Source organism: Vanessa atalanta, chromosome 18 (genome assembly GCF_905147765.1).
Source record: "Vanessa atalanta chromosome 18, ilVanAtal1.2, whole genome shotgun sequence".
Taxonomy (NCBI): Eukaryota; Metazoa; Arthropoda; class Insecta; order Lepidoptera; family Nymphalidae; genus Vanessa; species Vanessa atalanta.
The window spans coordinates 10,129,773-10,149,855 of NC_061888.1; the positions used below are offsets into that span (position 1 = coordinate 10,129,773).

The window sequence follows — 20,083 nt, forward strand, 5'->3', positions numbered from 1 at the left end:
GAGTCTGGCACAGAAGTCTTCTCTCCAAGCTGCCGGCATACGGTCTGCCGGTTCAGCTCTGCACCTGGATTGCTAGCTTCCTACACAAGCGCAGCCTTCGCGTTCTAGTTGATGGTTGCGCTTCAAAATCCCATGTAGTGAATGCTGGAGTCCCCCAGGGGTCTGTGATATCCCCCACGCTCTTTCTTCTGCATATCAATGATATGCTCTCTCTCGGGAACATACATTGCTATGCAGATGACAGTACAGTGCACGGGGGATACCACGGACGCGCAGCGGCTGGACGGGCGGAAACTGAGGAGAGACGGAGGGATCTTGTTGTTGAGCTCGATAGGACGTTAGGACTCATCGCCAAATGGGGCTCTGACAATCTTGTTGAGTTTAACGCCAAGAAAACACAGGTGTGCGCTCTCACAGCGAAAAAGTCACCATTTTCCCCTCCTCCTTCCCTCTGTGGCACCACGCTGGAGATACATAGCAAAGTCGCCATACTGGGAATCGACGTTCGGTGTGACCTCAATCCAAAGGATCACATTGAGGCTGTTATAAAAACAGCCTCACGTAAACTCGGAGTCCTGAACAAGGTGCGGCGTTTTTTCACGCCTGCTCAACTGCTCCTGCTGTATAAAACACAGGTACGGTCCTGCGTTGAATATTGCTCGCACCTCTGGGATGGCTCCGCTAAGTACCTACTGGAGGCCTTGGATCGGTTGCAGCGACGTGCGGTTCGCATTATTGGCGATGTAAAGGTCACCAACACCCTCGAGCCTTTACAATTGCGTCGAGAGATAGCGGCACTCAGCGCTTTCTATCGAATGTGTCACGGCGAGTGCTCAGAGGAACTATTCTCCCTTATTCCTGCTTCCCCTTTCCTTCACAAGTCCACGCGTGCTGGTTCTCGATGTCACCGCCTAACTGTGACATCAATTCCATCGCGTACAAAGAAATTTGGCAACTCTTTTCTTTGTCGCACTTCCAAAACATGGAATTCTTTACCAGCGCACGTATTCCCCTCCTCTTATGACCTGGGTTCCTTCAAGCGAGGCGTGAAGAGGCATCTTGCGGGCCGGCAAGGCGGGGGCGGCTAGAGCAGATCACCTTTCCCAACTGCACTAGCCGTCGTCGCGTTTGGACTCTACTACCACTTACCATCAGGTGGAGCAGAGTCATTTGCCCTCCCGGACAATAAAAAAAAAAAAAAAAAAAAATATACAAATTGGTCTTTGTTTTTATTAGTATTATATGCATTTTTGTATCGTTCATCCGATTGAGTTGGAAATTCAAGCCTTAGCGGCTAGCGATCACAAACCGTTATAAGTAGTTTAAACAAATATAGAGTATTCTTGTTGTAGCTGTTGCTTGTGAGGTGTTATGCATAAAAAAGTAACCTATGTCCTTCCTTGGAGTGTAAAGTTACCAGATACCAGAAAAGAGCAACAAACAAGCAGACAGACATAGTCTCATTCTCAGTCTATTAGTAGGTATAGATTAATATAGATAATCTTCCTTAATAAATACGCAAAAAGGATTTTCATTCCTACTTTATATTTATGTAATTACAATAAAAATATAAATAAGGTTAGGGGAGATTTAAAATGGTGAACTGATCTCTAAAATGCGATCTATTCCAGACAACCTTTGGGCATAAGACTCCACATAGTAGCACGGATTTGGAAGTGTACACACTCATGGCTGAAATAAATAAATATAATAAACTGAAACATGAGAGAAAATATATATACGTAAATAAATATATAAATAACTATCTACTACCACCTATATCTATGTTACATACATATTTAAACTAAATAGATAGATAGATTAGTCCGTATAACTATACAATCTCTCCAAATTTATCGTATATAGTTAATGTTAATATTAATAATGTTAATGTTAAACCTACTTCTATATAAAATAAACAAAATTATAAATTTAACAGTTTAAGCAAAACTTTTTTGATAGCAACGAAATTTACGACGTAAGAAATAAAATGATTAAATTTGTCATTATAAGAAGGCAGCACGAATAATAACATTGTGATTAATGATTTAAGAGCTTTTAAAAGCCTACTTGACTTAAGATTTTTGATTTTGTTAATTAATTCTTCTGAACTAACCCCTGACCTAAAACAAGAGTTTATTAAAGATACCTTTTTCGTATTATTTTTTAATACAAAGTATGAACGTATTGTATTTGTTTTTAAATAATCATTGGATATGCGATTTTTTTGCTAAATTAACATCACTTTTTCTTGTTATTTTATTTCCATTACACTAATAAGAAAAAGAGTAACTACTAAGTATTGTCGGCTCGGTAAAATCGACAGCCCAAACCGCTCGTAATTTTGCATTAAAAATCTTAAGAAATTATGTAAAAGTTTACTTGAATAATAAAGTATATTTTGATTTCAACAGGCCCGGTTTGAGGTACTACACTCGTAGTTTGGAGGTCTAGGTTAATGGAAAATAAAATTGTACTTTTTTCGTATGGAACAAATACAATTAATTTTATTTCTAGTAATTCATAATGTCTTATTCATACACCGCGCAGGCTGATTGGAAAATCGGCCACCTGATGGTAAGTGGTTACCACAGCCCATAGACATTGGTAGTGTAAGAAAAATTAATCATTCTTCATACTACTAGTAGCCTTTGAAAATAAGATGTTATGTTCCTCATGTTTGTAGTTACACTAGCTCACACATTCTTCAACAACCACCAGGCGACAACAATTCTATGTATTGCTTTATGCTGGTAGAATATATACAAAGCCCTACCACCAAGTTTGAAAATTATTTTTATGTCATACCTCTGGCGAGATTACTCGAACCCCTTTCACAAGTGAACTATAAAATCCAAATGATACGATAATAAACGATAAGACAATTGAATTGAATTCCTAAAGATTTCTGCAACAAGAAATTTAAATACAAATAACTCGTCGAAAGAGACGAGTCGTCGCTTATTTTGAATGGGTAAAATCTGTACGTGAAATTGACGAAGAACGATCGGTAAAAAACTTTCAGTAGGCAGTGAAACGGTGCCAACTTCCTTTTACCTACAGTTTTATCTCTCACTGCAAAATTTTCCGAAGTGGATGCAATGTTCTCTGAAACTTGGTAGATTTATAATGAACAGTTGCAGATAAGTGAGCTGAATAAATGTTTGGTGTTGAACTGTTATTGAGTTTTGATTGAGCAATTAGTTTTATTTTTTCGACATTTGTACAACGTTTGATATGATAGCTGGTAATAAGTGTTAGTTTCAATTCAGTGCCTGACACAGCGGACTAATTGTCAGAAATGATCCCAGTCACAAGCGATTGCTTTTCCCTTACAGCCAGTGTAATCGTTTAACTTTTTTCCTCATAGACTGTTATGTCTTTAACCGAGCAATCAACTAATTAAGTAGATTCTGTAATTTATGTCCCTATAACTTTATTTACGTTTCATATTATTTATGTATATGTTCTAATCATTTTTACGTATGTATACATACATTCAATAAGGTTTAGTGGTTTAGTCGTGATGTGGTATCAAAAATACATACAGTTACTTGCTCATTTATCTGATATAAATCTGATTACTAAAACCGTGGGATATTAAGTGGAAATAACGCAATAGCTTGTAAACCGTCTAGTGATGTGAAAGAAGAAGTTTTTCGTTGTCCTGTCTCCTTGGATTATTTTCGTCCCCACTTTACGTACAAGCTTTAATCTTGGAGACATAAAAAGAATATTAGTTATCCTTAATAAGAGGTATTCTTATTAATCTTTTAATATAAATCGTCGAGGTCGTGCTATCCATGGTGACATACGTATGTCTTTTGTGTTTGTATGTATAATGTCTCTCATAATGAATACCGTCAAATTGGAACCGTTAAGATAGCAGTGAGTTCGGTTTAATATATAATTTAATTGTTGTACAAGTCTGTCTACGTACCAACCGATTCAGTAGAATAATTATTCCACTATGACAGTGCTCATGACAATTTATTATCAGCAAGCCAATTTACCAACAGCCAAATTCTTTTAAGAAGGTTTGATGGTCAAATACTATATATTTCTTTTTTAAAATAATTTATCTTCGACTGGTAGAACGAATATCGAACAGTTCCCAATATATATTACAATTGGAATTTCTAGAGGAATACCGAATAGTATAACTTATATGGTTTATTGCAAGACAAAATGATTTATAGAATAGGAATGTGGTAGCTCATATTTTATTAGAACGGGGATAAAATTATCATATATTTACAAAGTTTATCTAAACTTTGCTTCTGCATGAACTGAATTTTTACTCGACTGTTGGACTTATTTTAATAAACGAGTTGAATGTCCACACTGTTCCGTCAGAAGTTTAATATATGTGACAGTTGCTATATTCAAATACAAACCACTTATGACCTTTAGTTAAATTCTTGGGTTCTGAAATGTACTTATTCGTATATGACTTTTTGCATTTTGATATAATCTTATCATCTTCTTATGCAATTTGTTTGCGAACGTTTTTCCTCATTCATTCATATCTTTTCTAGTTAAGACTTTAGTGGATCCTTTGGGTATGTCATCTTTTATATATATAACATATATGCTTTTGTATCAAATACCTTTTGTTCCCTATCTACAGTTCCTTGGAACTTTGGTCCTCTGTTAGATGAGACTATTCCTCAGTCTCGTGGTCTATGCCGCCCTAGTTTCTCGTACGTATCGGCAGTTGTTTTGTTCGTTGAAGAGGCTTTTACCTGAGAATCACTTCTGCCAAGAAACATTTGTTGGCAACTGATAGAACAAGTCAGATCTCGACTTCTTAAAATTTTGCTTGAATACGCGCTAATGGCACGAACATTTACTGCCAATGATCTCTTTGAATTAGTGAAGTGGCTACGCGACTTGTATACTCCATGATTAATTGGTGAAGTTTAAAAATAAATATCTTCTGATTGAAATTCGAAATATATTTCAGATTCACTTTAGAAGCAGTTTCAAATTGAATGTCTGTGTGTGTAAGATGATGTGCGAGTGTGTACGCTGTAATAATAATGGTTTGAAATTAACTCTTTGAAAATACGATTACAATGGCATAAGTTGATGTGCCATTGGCTGTAATGATTACCAGCATTTCGAATAAGTATATTATTACTAATAAGAATTACATAAATTACTAAGCTTTTGTTATTTGATTTGCTTTTTTAACTTTAATTTAAAATAAAGGATTTCTTAAACAATTCATATAATGGAGATATTTCTTTAAGACAGTATCAATATAAAATTAAAGAATTATGATTTTTTAATTATAATTCTGGATATAACAAGTAAAATAAAAAAAAAATATATAGAACCTAATATCTAATCGTATCTAGCTAATGTTTTATGAGAAATCAAATATGTGTTTTCTGGAGTATTAACGTTTTAATTTTGTTTCAGGCACCCAAGAAATGAAACGTAAAAGGTCGCTTACGGGCGTCGCTTGGTGACGTACAGCCGCTAGCTATGTCCGCGGTACACGTCAGAACGATGCGTTACATACTATTTTGTCTTCTGTCCCTCTCGCTGAACAGGAATCTCGCGTTCGTCCTCGACAAACAGAACCCTTACTCACAATTCCGCAAATGGAACGCCGGATTAAATGGCACGTTGGAACTTGAGTTCAAAACTGATGTACCGAACGGTTTACTTTTGTATACGGACGATGGTGGTACTTACGACTTTTTTGAGTTGAAATTAGTGAATGGTGCGTTAAGGTTGAGGTATAATTTGGGCGGAGGAGCCCAGATTATAACGGTGGGAAGCAATTTAAACGATGGCCACTGGCACAAAGTTCAGGTGAGTTCTCTAATTTATTTAAGCGATAAGTTTCGTTTGTGTCAGCTTTATGAACTCTTTTATATAAATGTCTGGATTATATTAATATTTAATAGGTAGTGATACCTTTTCGAACATATTTTTGTCAAATATACTTTTTCTTAAAATTATTTTTTATCTTTAATGTTTATAAAGTTGAGTATATGACTGTCTGGGTTTAAAGATAGACGATGGTAGTCTACTCTTTAGTAGTGAGGATAAATGGTTCCATGTTTAAGAAGAACAAAACTTAAAACCACAATTGAACTTTTAGTGTCCTAGTTCTTCGACTGTTTTGTATCGCCCTTAAAACGTTTCATTGACATTTTTAAATTTTATTACCCAGTAGGGCTGGGCTAGGAATTTAAGTTGTAACAAAAAGAAATAATACAAATGTTTGGTGGCAATTTTTTAATTTTTTCGTTAGAAATTAGACCCATTTTATAAATTATCAATGCATTATCAACAATGAAACTAGCTAAGTTAACTTTAATGCTTATTTTAATTTAATTGGGCTGGGCCCTAAATAAAAAGGGGAAGGATTAACGGATTATTACACATTGAAATAAAACTAATAAATATTCTAAGAAATATTCGTCTGCCCGTGACCACGAACACTGCAAAGTGCTCGAAACGTCGGGATGTTAAAAATAAAAATAATTAATATACGCGATTAAATCCGTTAAAAAACTAGTTTTATTTCAAGGATTAACGGAATAAAAAGAATAATAGCCTGTAATTGTATGAGGATTATTGTACTAAGATGATTGTACTAAGAGTAAATAAAGTAAACTATATACGTATATAAAGTACATTGCCCATTAGCACATAAACGGTTTCCGATTTTATTAGATATAATTTGACTAAATTAAGTCATTGTTTATAATGATCAAAAATAATTTCTTCCTTTAGGTGGCGCGGCGTGATGAACACACTTCGTTATCTGTGGACGGCATAATACAGAGCAAAACGTCGCGAGGCAAGGAGTTTGCATTTGGAAAATTCAACACCAACTCCGATGTCTTTGTCGGCGGGATCCCACCATCGTGAGTACATTTGTCATAATATACGTATATATATTTTCAAGTGTTGTTATTTATTTTAATAATTGCTTGCTGATCGTTTTTAGTGTTATTCGATGACGTCAAATTAATTGTTTAGTTGATATTTTATTACTTTATTAAACTTTAATACATATACAGCCAAGATGGCATTTATTGGGCTTACCTTTGATTATTATTAATATACAATATTAACTGATATAAGGTAATATTGTTGAATAATATATACGTTATTCTACAGGGAATAATTTTATCCAATTAATTAGGTTTCGACTCTGCTGATTATTATCAAGATTATTATAAACATATGTTTAACGTTACTAAAAGAAATATTCTTTTAGAATTTCATGAATATTCTTAATGAAAATTTATTAACCATCAAAAGAGTTTAATATTTTTTAAAGGTTATAATATTTTATAAAGCAAATGCATTTGAAATGTTTCGTCGTTTTAATATTTTTAAAAGTTTTATATAATCTTTTTGCTCTTATTAATGTTAATTTAAACAGTCTACCTCTAAATAACTCCAGGCTGAAAGTTTATTTTGGTCTCGACCCGACGAATTAAAATGCCATGCAAAGCCATTTAGTGCAGAATCGTAAGGAATTCCTGAAATTCCGTCCGAGTTTCTTCTTGTGTAATATTTATTTTGGATTCACTTTGTTTAAATACGGTCGAGATTTTGTGAACTTTCTTTCATATGAATAATATTTTATACAATTCATCATTAAGATTTATAAAAGTGGTTTAATAGCTTCTGCAATAACGCCTCCCTAGTGAGGATAATGTTCAAAATTGAAGCTGTTCCAAAGGAAATGGCGGAAACAATGTTGGAAGATTTTCTTCAAATTTTAAATATAAGATTTTAAACACATATTATGGATATACAATTTCAGTAGAGCTTGCCCGGATTACCTACCATTACTATCTTTTGGCTAAGATTTACGCTATTAGCACGAACCCATCACTGGGTCACCTCTGCTGTCGATCATTTCAATATATTCGAGTACTCAATATTTGTATCAGTGTTTAGTAAGAGGTTTAGGGCTTCCTTATATATTTGAAATCATTGGGTATGAACAGATATTATCCCTTCTGTATTTTAATTCGCTTTGGAAGCACGAATATTCACATTACTTGTATACTTTATAGTTGAGCATATAAGCGCTCTGGTAATGCGAAATTTATGAATTTGGTACTGACTCCTTAAATGACTATCATACTTATTATTGGGAGAAATTTTACCGGTAGTTGGAGAAGCATAAATATAAAAAAGTATATTTTAAACAGGCATTGTCAGTAAAACAGAAAATACTTTATTAGCTTGAAGAAGGTTTATGAAAACGGAATTCTAGGAAAATTGGATAAAATCCAAGATGGCTGATGATGAGATGGAAGACGTCCGTTCCAGCAATACTATGGATTTCATAGGAACCAGCTCAAACTAGCGTTTAACACTTCAGAATACGAGGCTGTCCAGCGGTATATCGTGGGTGGTTGTTTGTGTTTAATATATAGTGTTAATATACCATTAGTAAACATGAAAATGTGATAAAACAGTGTGAGTAATAGCACATATCTTGTTATATGAAGATAATAACACACAGAGTTGCTATAAATATTTTATTCGTTTTACTAATGGTTGCAATGCCAAGAGCGCATTGTCCTTTTAGAGATAAAAGTGATGATGTAGCTTCTATTGTTTATATATATATATATTTTAATTTTATGTAGGTAGGAGACCTGGTCAGTTGATAGTAATTGGTCATAACTACCTATAGAGATAAGCACTATTAAGTACTGTTAGAAAAAAATAATCGATACTCGGTGCCAATATCCTATCAACCTTGGGAACTAAGATGTTAAAACTCTTGTGCCTGTAGTTATACTGGCTCACAACCCCTTCAAACCAGATCATTTATACGTAAATTTTGATGTTTGTCACTGAAATACCTAGTGGGTGGTACTTATTCAGACGAACTGGTACAAAGCCCACTACGTGAATTTATAAACACAAATATATCTTAAATTATAGATAAAATATCTAATTTTTTGTTTTTTTATTTTTTTAAGAGATTTAGTAAAAATTTTTTAGTTAAATAGTAGTTTCCCTCTTTCATTCATTATTGATTTAACATTCGAAGGAAGAAGACAGTATTATTTAACTGATTATCTCCTAAACACTATATATTATAACTTTTTACAACATCAGTATAATTTACTACTAAAGATGTTTAGTCTTGTCTCCGGTCTCAGACGGTAAATACGGCTCGGTGTCCGAAATAAATCACGTCTGACGGTTACCAGCCTCTGATTACGTTATTGTGGAGAATTTGCGGCAATTAAGACGAAGTTAAATCAACACCGACTTAATTGGACAGAGCCAGCTCGTTGTAAACTTAATGCTCTAAGATAATTCAGCATCAGGATTCTTGGGACAACCTCAAGTTTTTGATATCTTTAATATTCAAATGGAACTTTATACTAAAGATTTAAATACGGTTATTCTTAAGATTTAAATACGGTCAGAGTGAGTATTACGGTGGGTTTCATTAAAGTTGTTTGCAATTTTTAAGAATGTACAATAATTACACAACATTGTAACGTAAATCCGCTGGTAACATGAGGTAATTATAGAAACTATTACCACAAACGCGTGTTGATAACACAAACCGACAATTTTTATTTTGTGAAGACTTTTTGGCTTTCTAAAAATGAAGCCAGCAAACAGCGGAAATCTTAAAGAGAAACTTCTTTTATTTGATAGTAATTAGATTTTGATAAATAAATTAACCTTCAAGATATGTTTAGGTAAGATATGATTTACTTTCATATCTAATTTATTTTTATATCAAATAATTTTAAAATTGCCTTTACAACCAAAGTAAGGTAGGTTTTGTGAAAGCCTTTCTGGGTAGGTCCCACTCACTTGTCATATATTATCATACTGCCAGGCAGCAATACTTAGTATTATTGTGTTCAGGTTTAAAGGGTAAGTGAGCCAGTGTAACTAAAGGCACAGGATCATCACATCTTAGTTTGTATCATACATCATGGATGATTAAATTTTTTTACGGTCCCAATGTCCATGGACTGTGGTGACCACTTATCATCAGGTGGCCCAATTGCAAGTCTACCAACCTATGCCATAAAAAAGAAGAGTGACTTATACCAATAGAAGCAATTTTCGACGAGAGACATAACACGTTAGATACCAAGGTTGGTAGACCATGGATAATGTAAGGCATTGTAAGACAGGTTAATATTTCCTACAGCACTACTGTTTATAGACAGTGGTGATCGCATACCATCGCGTGGCCCCTTTGCCCGTCCGCCAACCCATATCATAAAAGAAAAACAAACAACTTTCAAAGTAGGTTACACTTTTCTGTTTGCTGAGAATGATTGTGAATTTCATTTTTTATACTATAACGATGCAAACAAAATAGAAGATGAACATTATCTCTTAGCCTCATAATATTAACAATCTACTTGAAATATAAATAAAATATAACAATGAAAAACCTCTTTGAGCCAAACAACAAAATAGAGTTAAGGAAATATTCGCATAAAACGATCCGTTGTGACCGTTTCAATAAACATTGACAGAAAGCCTTCTTAAAGTCGCAGGCTCGCAATTCATCGATTATCGGCTTAGCCTTCGTGCGATTCCTTCAAAGGGCCCAAAGGAAATTGATTAAATACCCACTAGACACCGATACCGATTAATGAAGCTGCACAAATTCTATGTAATTAATATGGATTTCACGTAGAGTTGTGCTCAGCTGATCTGGTATTAGTATCACGTGTCGTTTCTTTGTCTTCTCATTTTATCATTTATTTCGGCTTTACTTAAATTTGAAGAAGGAGGTTCGAAACCAATGTAATTGCAATACACAGTAAGTGCGTAGTTTAATCGGATTGTCGTCTTGTCGAATGTATTGCTAAGTGTTTTTGCCTATCTGTTAGTTTAGGTTATAAAAAAAGTAACCAATGTCCTTCCTTAGGGTTCAAACTTACTTCACTATCAAATCAAATTTATTTTAATTTGATTCTGTAGTTAAGCCGTTAAAGCATAACAGACAGAGCTACTTACGCATTTATAATACTAATGTAGATTATATTACGATTTTCGATGCGATGGAATTTGTCAAATCTATGAAGGATAAGGATTTACTTCTACGTGACATTTGCGATATACGTATTTGATATTTTCGGTTACAGCCACGGCTGAATTCTGTGAGCAGATAAGCCAATTGAACAGCACATGCTTTAGTGCATAGTTTTAGCTATAACGAATCTTTCTTATATACTGATAAGACGTGAAATCACATTAATGGGGAGAGTGAGCGGTATATACTCGAAGTTTATGTGCTTTCCGAGGCTTCGAGTACTGTCAACTTCTTAATTACGGGCAGCTACTGAGGATTTATTGACGGAAATATTTCATAACTTTTCCAATAACCTCAACAACGGCCTCAACCTAGCCTAATAAGTGAGAAAAATGAATATTCGTATCTTTCGACTACATTCCGACAATGGATGAAGCTAAATAAAATAAGCAATCGAGTCAATTAAAACTCCTGCGTGAAATGAATTAAAGGTTGGAAACAAGCCAGCCGTTCTCAACTTCTACCAAAACTTGTTATTCGCCAACGAACTATACAACTAGCGGTAAGCAGTTATAAAATAAAGATACTTATAATATAATGACTGTGTTGGAATTCTAAATACTAAAAATATTAGTGCAGGCCTTTTAGCGTTTTTGTTTAAATATATTATTATTCACTTTGAAAAGTAATGATGATTCTCAGGTCCACAAGTGTGTATCCAAATCCAAGGGCCTTCACTATACCACACTGGCTTTAAATCGATTTGAAGCCGATAAAGTTTTTCTGCAAGAAGTGTGAACCACCCTTTGTGTTAACACTTAAATGTGAATCCAAGAAGTAATTTTTACTCACAATTATTTCTAAGCTAAATATAGCAATACAAATACTGAGATTTTCTGGTTTTTATAACATCGATAGGTCGGGCAAATGGGCTACCTATTGGAAATTGGGTACCACTGCTCATATACATCAGCGCCGTTAGTTTTAACTATTCTCACATCACTAATGCGCCACCAACCTTGGGAACTAAGATGTTTTGTCTCTCGTGTAATGACACTGGCTCACTTACCCTTCAAACCGGAACACAACAGCACTAAGTATGGCTGCTTGGCGATAGAATATACGGTGGTACCTATCAGGTAATCTTGCACAATGACCTATCATCAAGAAAATTATATGAAACTATCGTTATCTCTACATTCTAAAAATTGTATGTTATGATTGAAATCATTATTCGAATAGAGGTCAAAGTATGTTTGCTGTGTTATGGAAATGTTTGATATTGAATGTGCGGTGAGGTCGAGATCGTATCGAAAAGGTTATCATTTCGTTCATGTATCAATAGCTCGAACAATATTTAAAATCAGTTTTGTATTTTTAAATATGTATAGAGTTCTTCTATCTTTGACAATTTTTGATAAATGAGAAATAACTTTTTGGAATGCTTAACTGAAAATACTACTTTATCAATATACATAAAACTCAAACCGGAAGATATAACACGTTTTGGAGAAGGTTTTGGTATAAAATATTACCATAAGTAAAGTTTTAAATTTAGATAAAATGTAAAGCCTGAATTTTATGTTTTTGTTACTAAACAAGCTAAAAAGCATAATACATAAATCAATCATTCAAAACTAATTACGATACATTTATCAAACTTTTTTTTTTCTGTATTTAAAAATGAAAAAGATAAATGTATTTTTCATAATCTGTATAAAAGTAATTTCTCATACATTTATATTTTTAACTAGCAATTTGTGTATAAGTCTCTAGTGTTGAAGACGAACGTTTGTAACAAGATAAGACAAGTCGTCACGAAACAGTATTTCAAAGCCCAAATTCAAAGACGTGCATGTCTCTCGCCCAGTATTAAAAAGTTCGAGCAATTGCCGCGAGTAGCCTCAAGAGTCTCCTTTGTCCCTGCCAAGAAGTAACGAACTACAAAGAAAAAGTAAATTGTTAGATTCTTGTAACGTCTGTTGCTCCGACAGTCTTAATTAATAAAGCCGTTGATAGGACCATCTTTGAAATTATATAATAATGCTTGTATTTAAATGATAAACAACTCTTCCACTAACTCTCCTCTAACTGATTTATTTCGAAAACACGGAAACTCTACACCGAGTTGAAATGGTCATTGGATTTGATGAAGAATTCGTAAGTTAATAATAAAAAAATCATTAAATAAAGCATTGTATTCCAAAAATAGCTTATTTTTTTTCTTTGGGTTCAACTTTACTCCGTACTAAATGTCATCAAAATCAATTTAGTCGATAAGTTATGAAAGCATCACAGACGAACAGATAGAGATTACTTTCGAAATGAAATCAAATCTAAATTTTCTTAATTCAAGTAGGCTTTTCAAGCACTTTTGAATTTTACAGAATGGTTTTAAATGTAAAGTCAACAGTATGCGACGATTTTATAATATTACCATGGATATTTAAATAATAATGTACAAATTAGTGACAGTAATAATAATAATAACTAAATAATAATAATAATAAATATTGGACAACATCACATACATTACTCTGATCCCAATGTAAGTAGCTAAAGCACTTGTGTTATGGAAAATAAGAAGTAACGACGGTACCACATACACCCAGACCCAAGACAATATAGAAAATTAATGAACTTTTTCTACATCGACTCGGCCGGGAATCGAACCCGGGAGCTCGGAGTGGCGTACCCATGAAAACCGGTGTACACACTACTCGACCGCGGAGGTCGTCAAATGGAATAACGCTGTTGTAATATTTCTGTTTAACTTAAGCCTTGTTACAGCTGTTACTAGTAATAAATCAATAAATATTATTTACTTTTATCACGTCCTCATTCTTATTCAAGGCGCATTTCTCATACTCCGGAGACGCATTAACTGCTATCGATTCTAAGAGGATCAACTTAACTTATATTATAAGCTGTATAAAAAATGGATAGCTCATTATACTGAATATACAGGTCGACGTTTACAAGTTTCTCAAAGCAGTCTCGGGATTTATTTTTATTAAAACAAAAACTAACATCTTTAATTTCGCAAGAAACAGATAAAAATATCTCTAATAAGAATCTAATTCTTCAAGTTATATAAAATGTTAATATAGTAACATAATTATATTTCTTTATTTACGTATAAATTTGATCTACACATCTTGGACTATATGTACATACCTACTATTATTCAGCAGTTTTACAATAATTCTTAGTTTCAAAATTTTGAAGTCAATTAAATAATGCCTTTGAGTCTCTCTCACATTATATTGATTAACAGTCGCCATTAATTTTGTTACTTCTTTTACTCTTTTAAAAGAGTTGATTATTATCTCAACTTATAAACAAGCAAAGTTGACCTTTAGGTTGACATTTCCTGGCTTAATAATAGTCATCTTTTTCCACGAGTTTGGAAATAAACCTTATTTTTCAAGTCCTCTGAGCGAGTCTCTACGGCTACGTAGTACGCTACGAGTGCTACGTTGCTACATAAGTGCTACGTAGCTAGATTTTTTGTTTCAACGTAATTAATGACTCCAGTGTGGCGTTCTAAATCTCTCAGTATGTTGTGAAATGTAAAAATTTCCCTCGTTATATAAGAATTGTTCTATTATTATTCTAAGAAATTATTGGGTGGCGGATTATTAACTTTTGTATTACCATCAAGGTCAAAAAGTTATCATATTATTTGACTATTCCTTATGTCTATTATTTCAAAATATTTAAATATATACTCTTGTTGGTGAGTTTCTAACATTTAAAGCAAAATTATAATATCATGTATTTTAGAAGGTTTTTACAAATAATTTGAAATCATAATTTTAAAAAATAATAAACTTGGAGTTACCACCTTTTCAGATTGACTTTTCTACTTAAAGAGAAGAACAGAAAAAAATACAACAAGCAAAAGTTACGAAAAATGAAACGTCATATTATGGTTTATTCTTAAAAGGTCTTTACACGACCTACTTAACCTCATGTCAAAGGAAACTTCATTGAGCAACATCCTACGGACGTCATCACTATTCTTTGTATGTGTGCTCATTGGATACGTAGCGAAATTAATAGTGTTCTCTCGCTTTATACCCATGTTTTTTGTTTTTTGTCCCTCTCTGACAGCTGCTTAGCGCAGGAACTATGAGTATGTGTTTATACACTTTTATGATGACACATTTTGTCAAGTTGAGTTCAAATGTCGTGATGCATGCTTCTAGCAGTGCCTTCTGTTAAAAGGGAAGCATTTCTGCAGCGTTTTCTTAACCTTTCGAAGCTACTTCTTTGTCGACTGGATACGTGTTTTTTCAAAATTATGCAGGTTGTTTAACAATTTCCTTGTAATACTGAGCACGAAATGAATTAAAAATACAAAACCACTTGAACAATTCAACGATGCTTGCCGTTTTTTTTTAAATAAAATATATTGATAAAAAATATAAATTAATATGCGTATTAAAAAATCTATGTATTTAAAAATAATTAAACTAGTATAGCTAAACAATAGTTAAATAATTTTTAGTATACTAACACAAAATTATTTTATTGCATAATTAAATATAAGACTTTAATATGATAAAGTTCTTACCAGCCTTTATTATGGTTTACCTAAGAAGTTCTGAATTTGAATTAAATATACCCCTTATTACAATCACAATAGAGGCTACGCTATATGTGAAACAATGTTATGTTTGTATTTGTAACGTCGTAAAACAAAACATGACCTATCTCATCTCACATCAAAGGGTCGGGCTAAGCCTCCTTAGGATGTCACTACAAAGTTTTTGTAAGGCCAATCTCTTACTTTGGCTCCAATATTGGACAACTATTTGTCACGCTCAATCTCATTATAAAGGTATGTTATATTTTGATATATAACATCTTTCCTCTCGGTTTCCTGCAATCCTGGGAGTGATTTCATGAAAAGGGACGGAAAAGTGTACCAGGAAGCCGGAGAGCCGCGTGCTATTTGATTTGACCAATAGGCGAGCGCGGTGTTTCTTGATAGATTTGGCTACCAGATGGTACCAACTAATTTTCCGACATTATATAATCTTCTATCTATCTAGAGCCGAGATGGCCCAGTGGCTAGAACGCGTGCATCTTAACCGATGATTTCGGGTTCAAACCCAGGCAGGCATCACTGAAATTTCATGTGCTTAATTTGTGTTTATAATTCATCTCGTGCTCGGCGGTGAAGGAAAACATCGTGAGGAAACCTGCATGTGTCTAATTTCAACGAAATTCTGCCACATGTGTATTCTGCCAACCCGCATTGGAGCAGCGTGGTGGAATATGCTCCAAACCTTCTCCTCAAAGGGAGAGGAGGCCTTTATCCCAGCAGTGGGACATTTACGGGCTGCTAATGCTAAAAATATAATCTTAATTTTGCACAATACCAAGGTGATATGTCAGATATTATCATCATACAGTAGTCGTATATTACATCATATACGACTACTGTAAGGCTCGTTTTTATTGTGTACATTTATTTTTTACCATTACAAAGTTAAAATCATAATGCACTCAGAAGCTATGCTATGAGATCTTAGTAGTAAAACAATCAAAGTTTATTCCCTTGGTAAATATTTAATCGCCATTTTATTTGATAAGTTGAAGCTCCAACTGGTTTGCAATGTAGATAAGTCAATCTGGCACTAAGAACTGACAAGGACCTCCGTACACTTTTTATCGTATACCATTAAATTTATACTCAAACCTGTAAGAAACTCAACGATTTCCATCGAACTATTTATATTTAATATATTGCACAGGATGATATAAGGTATATTATGCTGTACAATAGGTAGGTATATTGTCCTGTATCTTTATTTATATTAAACTAATAAATTATATTATTTTTTACACGTGCCAATTATATTATTATTCTATGATAATTTATCTTGGGGTTTATTATATCTGTATTAATATTATAAATGTGAAAATATCTGTATGTCTGTCAGTTCCTCTTTCACGGTCAAAGAACTGAACTGAATTTCTTGAAATTTTGTATGAAAGAAGATCGAACCCCAAGAAAATACCATTTTATGCCTTACACCTGACGACCAAGCCACGAAAAATCGGGAAAACGCGTGCTAAGCCGCAGGTGACAACTAGTATTTTTATACATTAAAAATAATATGTTTTGTCTTTTCTTTCCATCTTCGAAAAATATTTGATCGAAAATTCTGTCTTCATGTCGAAGTTGTAGACGTAATAGTTTAGACATAAAGTAGCACTTTACGTCAAACATTGGATCCAACGTGCAACCAGAGAGTGCAAGGAACTCTTATGAGATTTAGGTCACAAACTGTTGTTTATTTTTATCGCAAAGACGTTGTCTGAAAGTTTTTGAATATAATCGATGTATCTATGTGCATATAGAGTTAAAGGAAACGATTCTAAATTTGATATTAAGTTTGACCGAAAACAGAAGATTTTGAAACGTTATCTTATTTAGAAAAGTAGATAGTGGATCCAATTCCGGGCTTAGTTATTCAAACAGCTCAGTGTGACCAAGTTATTGTTTTATCTGAATTATTACTTTCAAATATAAATTAACAATACGTGTGTTAGTTAAAATTACAAGTAAAGTAATTTAACATTACCATTTAGTAACCAGTATTTGTCGTAAATTTTTCAATGAGAATTATTGTGATTTATAATATTTCTAATATGTAAGACTTCTGTGTTCTGAAATTATTAAACTATTATTCAAAGTAAAAACCAATTAGATTTATTTATCAAGAAAAAAAAATGTACTGTCGGTTCTCTGTTTTACTTATTGGTAGGGCTTTGTGCATGACGCATCTTTGTGCGTCTGGGTAGATACTGTCTGGGAACGGTAAGTTAGGCAGTTTAACCACTTAGTGCAACAAATTACATCTTAGTTCCAAGGCTAGTGGTGCATAGGTTATATAAGGGATCTTTAATTTATTTAGTGTACCAAAGTCTTTGGGAAGGGTGACCACTTACCATCAGATAGCTCATTTTGTCAGTCCTTGATGACGCCTACCTTTTTATGTTAAGAAATCTTATTCACAGGAATAAAATTACTATTGAATTTTTATCTTGAAAAAATGTTATTATAAAAGCAAGTCTTTGAAATTTGCAATCACGTCTCGTTATGAAGTTATCAAAAAGATGTTTCATAAATCACTCAACTTTGACGAGAACGAATACCTCATTAGTGAACCTATTACTGACTCTGATTCAAAACTTATTCCTTATTCTAACAGGTTTTACTTTGAAGGTTTATATTAGATTGTATGAACGAAATACGAAGATTAATAATATGCTAATAATAATAAAACTGAAAGGTTTATTGTTTTGTTTAAATGTACTAATATATGGAACTTTTTTGATTTGATAGCCCAATTCTTGAGCCAAGGGTATTATCATCACGCTACGGGCTATTGGGTCGACGGGCTATTATAATACGCAGAGCGGCTAGTCTTAAGTATAACATAAAATTATTTCTTTGAACACCATGTTCAATATTTTTTATATTTTTTTTACCTAATTAAAGTTTGGTTAATGTCTTAGTTTAAAGTCAATTGTTCAATGCGAGTTATTGAAACATGAAAAAACTAATGTTATATGTGACCGATCAAAACGAAATTTGGCACATACATGTCGTCAGTGGAGTAGACTTGGATTTAAATCTAAAAATATACTTTATTCGAGTAGGCTCTTGCGAGCAATTTTGAATCTTAATTATACACGATTAAATTACATTTAAAAGAACCATTATTTCGGAAAGTAAATTGTACCGAGAAGAATCGGAAAGAAATTTAGTAGTTATCCTTTCTCTAGTTAATAAATAATAATAATAAATATTGGACAACATCACATACATTACTCTGATCCCAATGTAAGTAGCTAAAGCACTTGTGTTATGGAAATCAGAAGTAACGACGGTACCACAAACACCCAGACCCAAGACAACGTAGAAAACTAGTGAACTTTTTCTACATCGACTCGGCTGGGAATCGAACCCAGGACCTCGGAGTGGCGTACCCATGAAAACCGGTGTACACACTACTCGACCATGGAGGTCGTCAAAAGTTAATAAGTACGTAAAAGGACAATGTGGTGCTTAATACTTTTCCAACTTTTATATCGTTCAATTGATCATGAATGTAATACTTTATTTTATAAACACAGAGTTTCGACCATGATGCTTTAGAGTGGATTGGTGACTGATTTTTTTCGGACCTATTCAGATTGTTTTCCTTCACCGTCGAACACGAGGTCAAATGTCAAAATCCAGCGTTACTTTCATGGATTTGAACTTTTGTTATTTTCTGTTTACTAAGCCATGTTGGCTCGTTAGTGTCACCGGCAACGTTATGTCGTAGTTTGTATTGATAACAAATTACTGGTTTGTGGTTTTTTATTTATTTCTTATATTCAGTTTGCCTTGGAATATAATATTACATTGTGAAAAAACAGCTTTAGTTATGAAAATATAAGGTACAATTTATATATTTTTATTTCGTTGAGCTATGAAGCGACTTTGTATAGCACTTTAACGCATTTTGAAACATGACTGGTTTATAGTTAAGTCTGTCTCTGAGGACCTTAACGGATAAATAGACGCACGTCAACGAAACCCTTTAAGGATTTCATCTTTAAGGAATTCATGTTTAGTGTAGAGATGTTTTAATTTCGTTTAAACAATCTTTTTCTATTTTATCATAATCGGAGCTGCATACTTCAAACCTATAAAGGCAGTCGTGTAGTTGAAGATGTAATGACAATTAAACATTACAATAAAAAAAAGACCAAAAGAAACCCTCAAACAACTGTTCGAGTTGTATTTAGGATTGTCTTTGTCTAGTAATTAAAATAATCACACATTAAACAGATTCATAACAATATTAGCAAAATTATACGAAACAAATTTGATCGTGTTACTTCAATTAGTTCATATACATTGTAATGGGTTGTTTTGTCGTATTACGTTTATAGCTGTTATTTTGTTATTTTGGCTAATCAAGTAGTATTTCTTTATATGTAGGAAGATACTGAAAAATGGGCCACCTAATGTTGTATGAACATCAGCTTCAGTGC

General features: G+C 33.3%; 1 protein-coding gene across 2 annotated transcripts in view; it reads left to right on the forward strand.

The window, feature by feature from the left end:
• LOC125070889 (neurexin-1) overlaps window positions 1-20,083 on the forward strand; it is a 184,478-nt gene that overhangs the window by 15,823 nt on the left and 148,572 nt on the right. For both annotated transcript variants that reach the window (XM_047680893.1, XM_047680894.1), the window contains exons 2-3: window positions 5,428-5,826; window positions 6,757-6,890. In XM_047680893.1, the coding sequence (XP_047536849.1) occupies window positions 5,494-5,826; window positions 6,757-6,890 (467 nt within the window). In that variant the 5' untranslated portion in view covers window positions 5,428-5,493. The remainder of the gene's footprint in view (window positions 1-5,427; window positions 5,827-6,756; window positions 6,891-20,083) is intronic.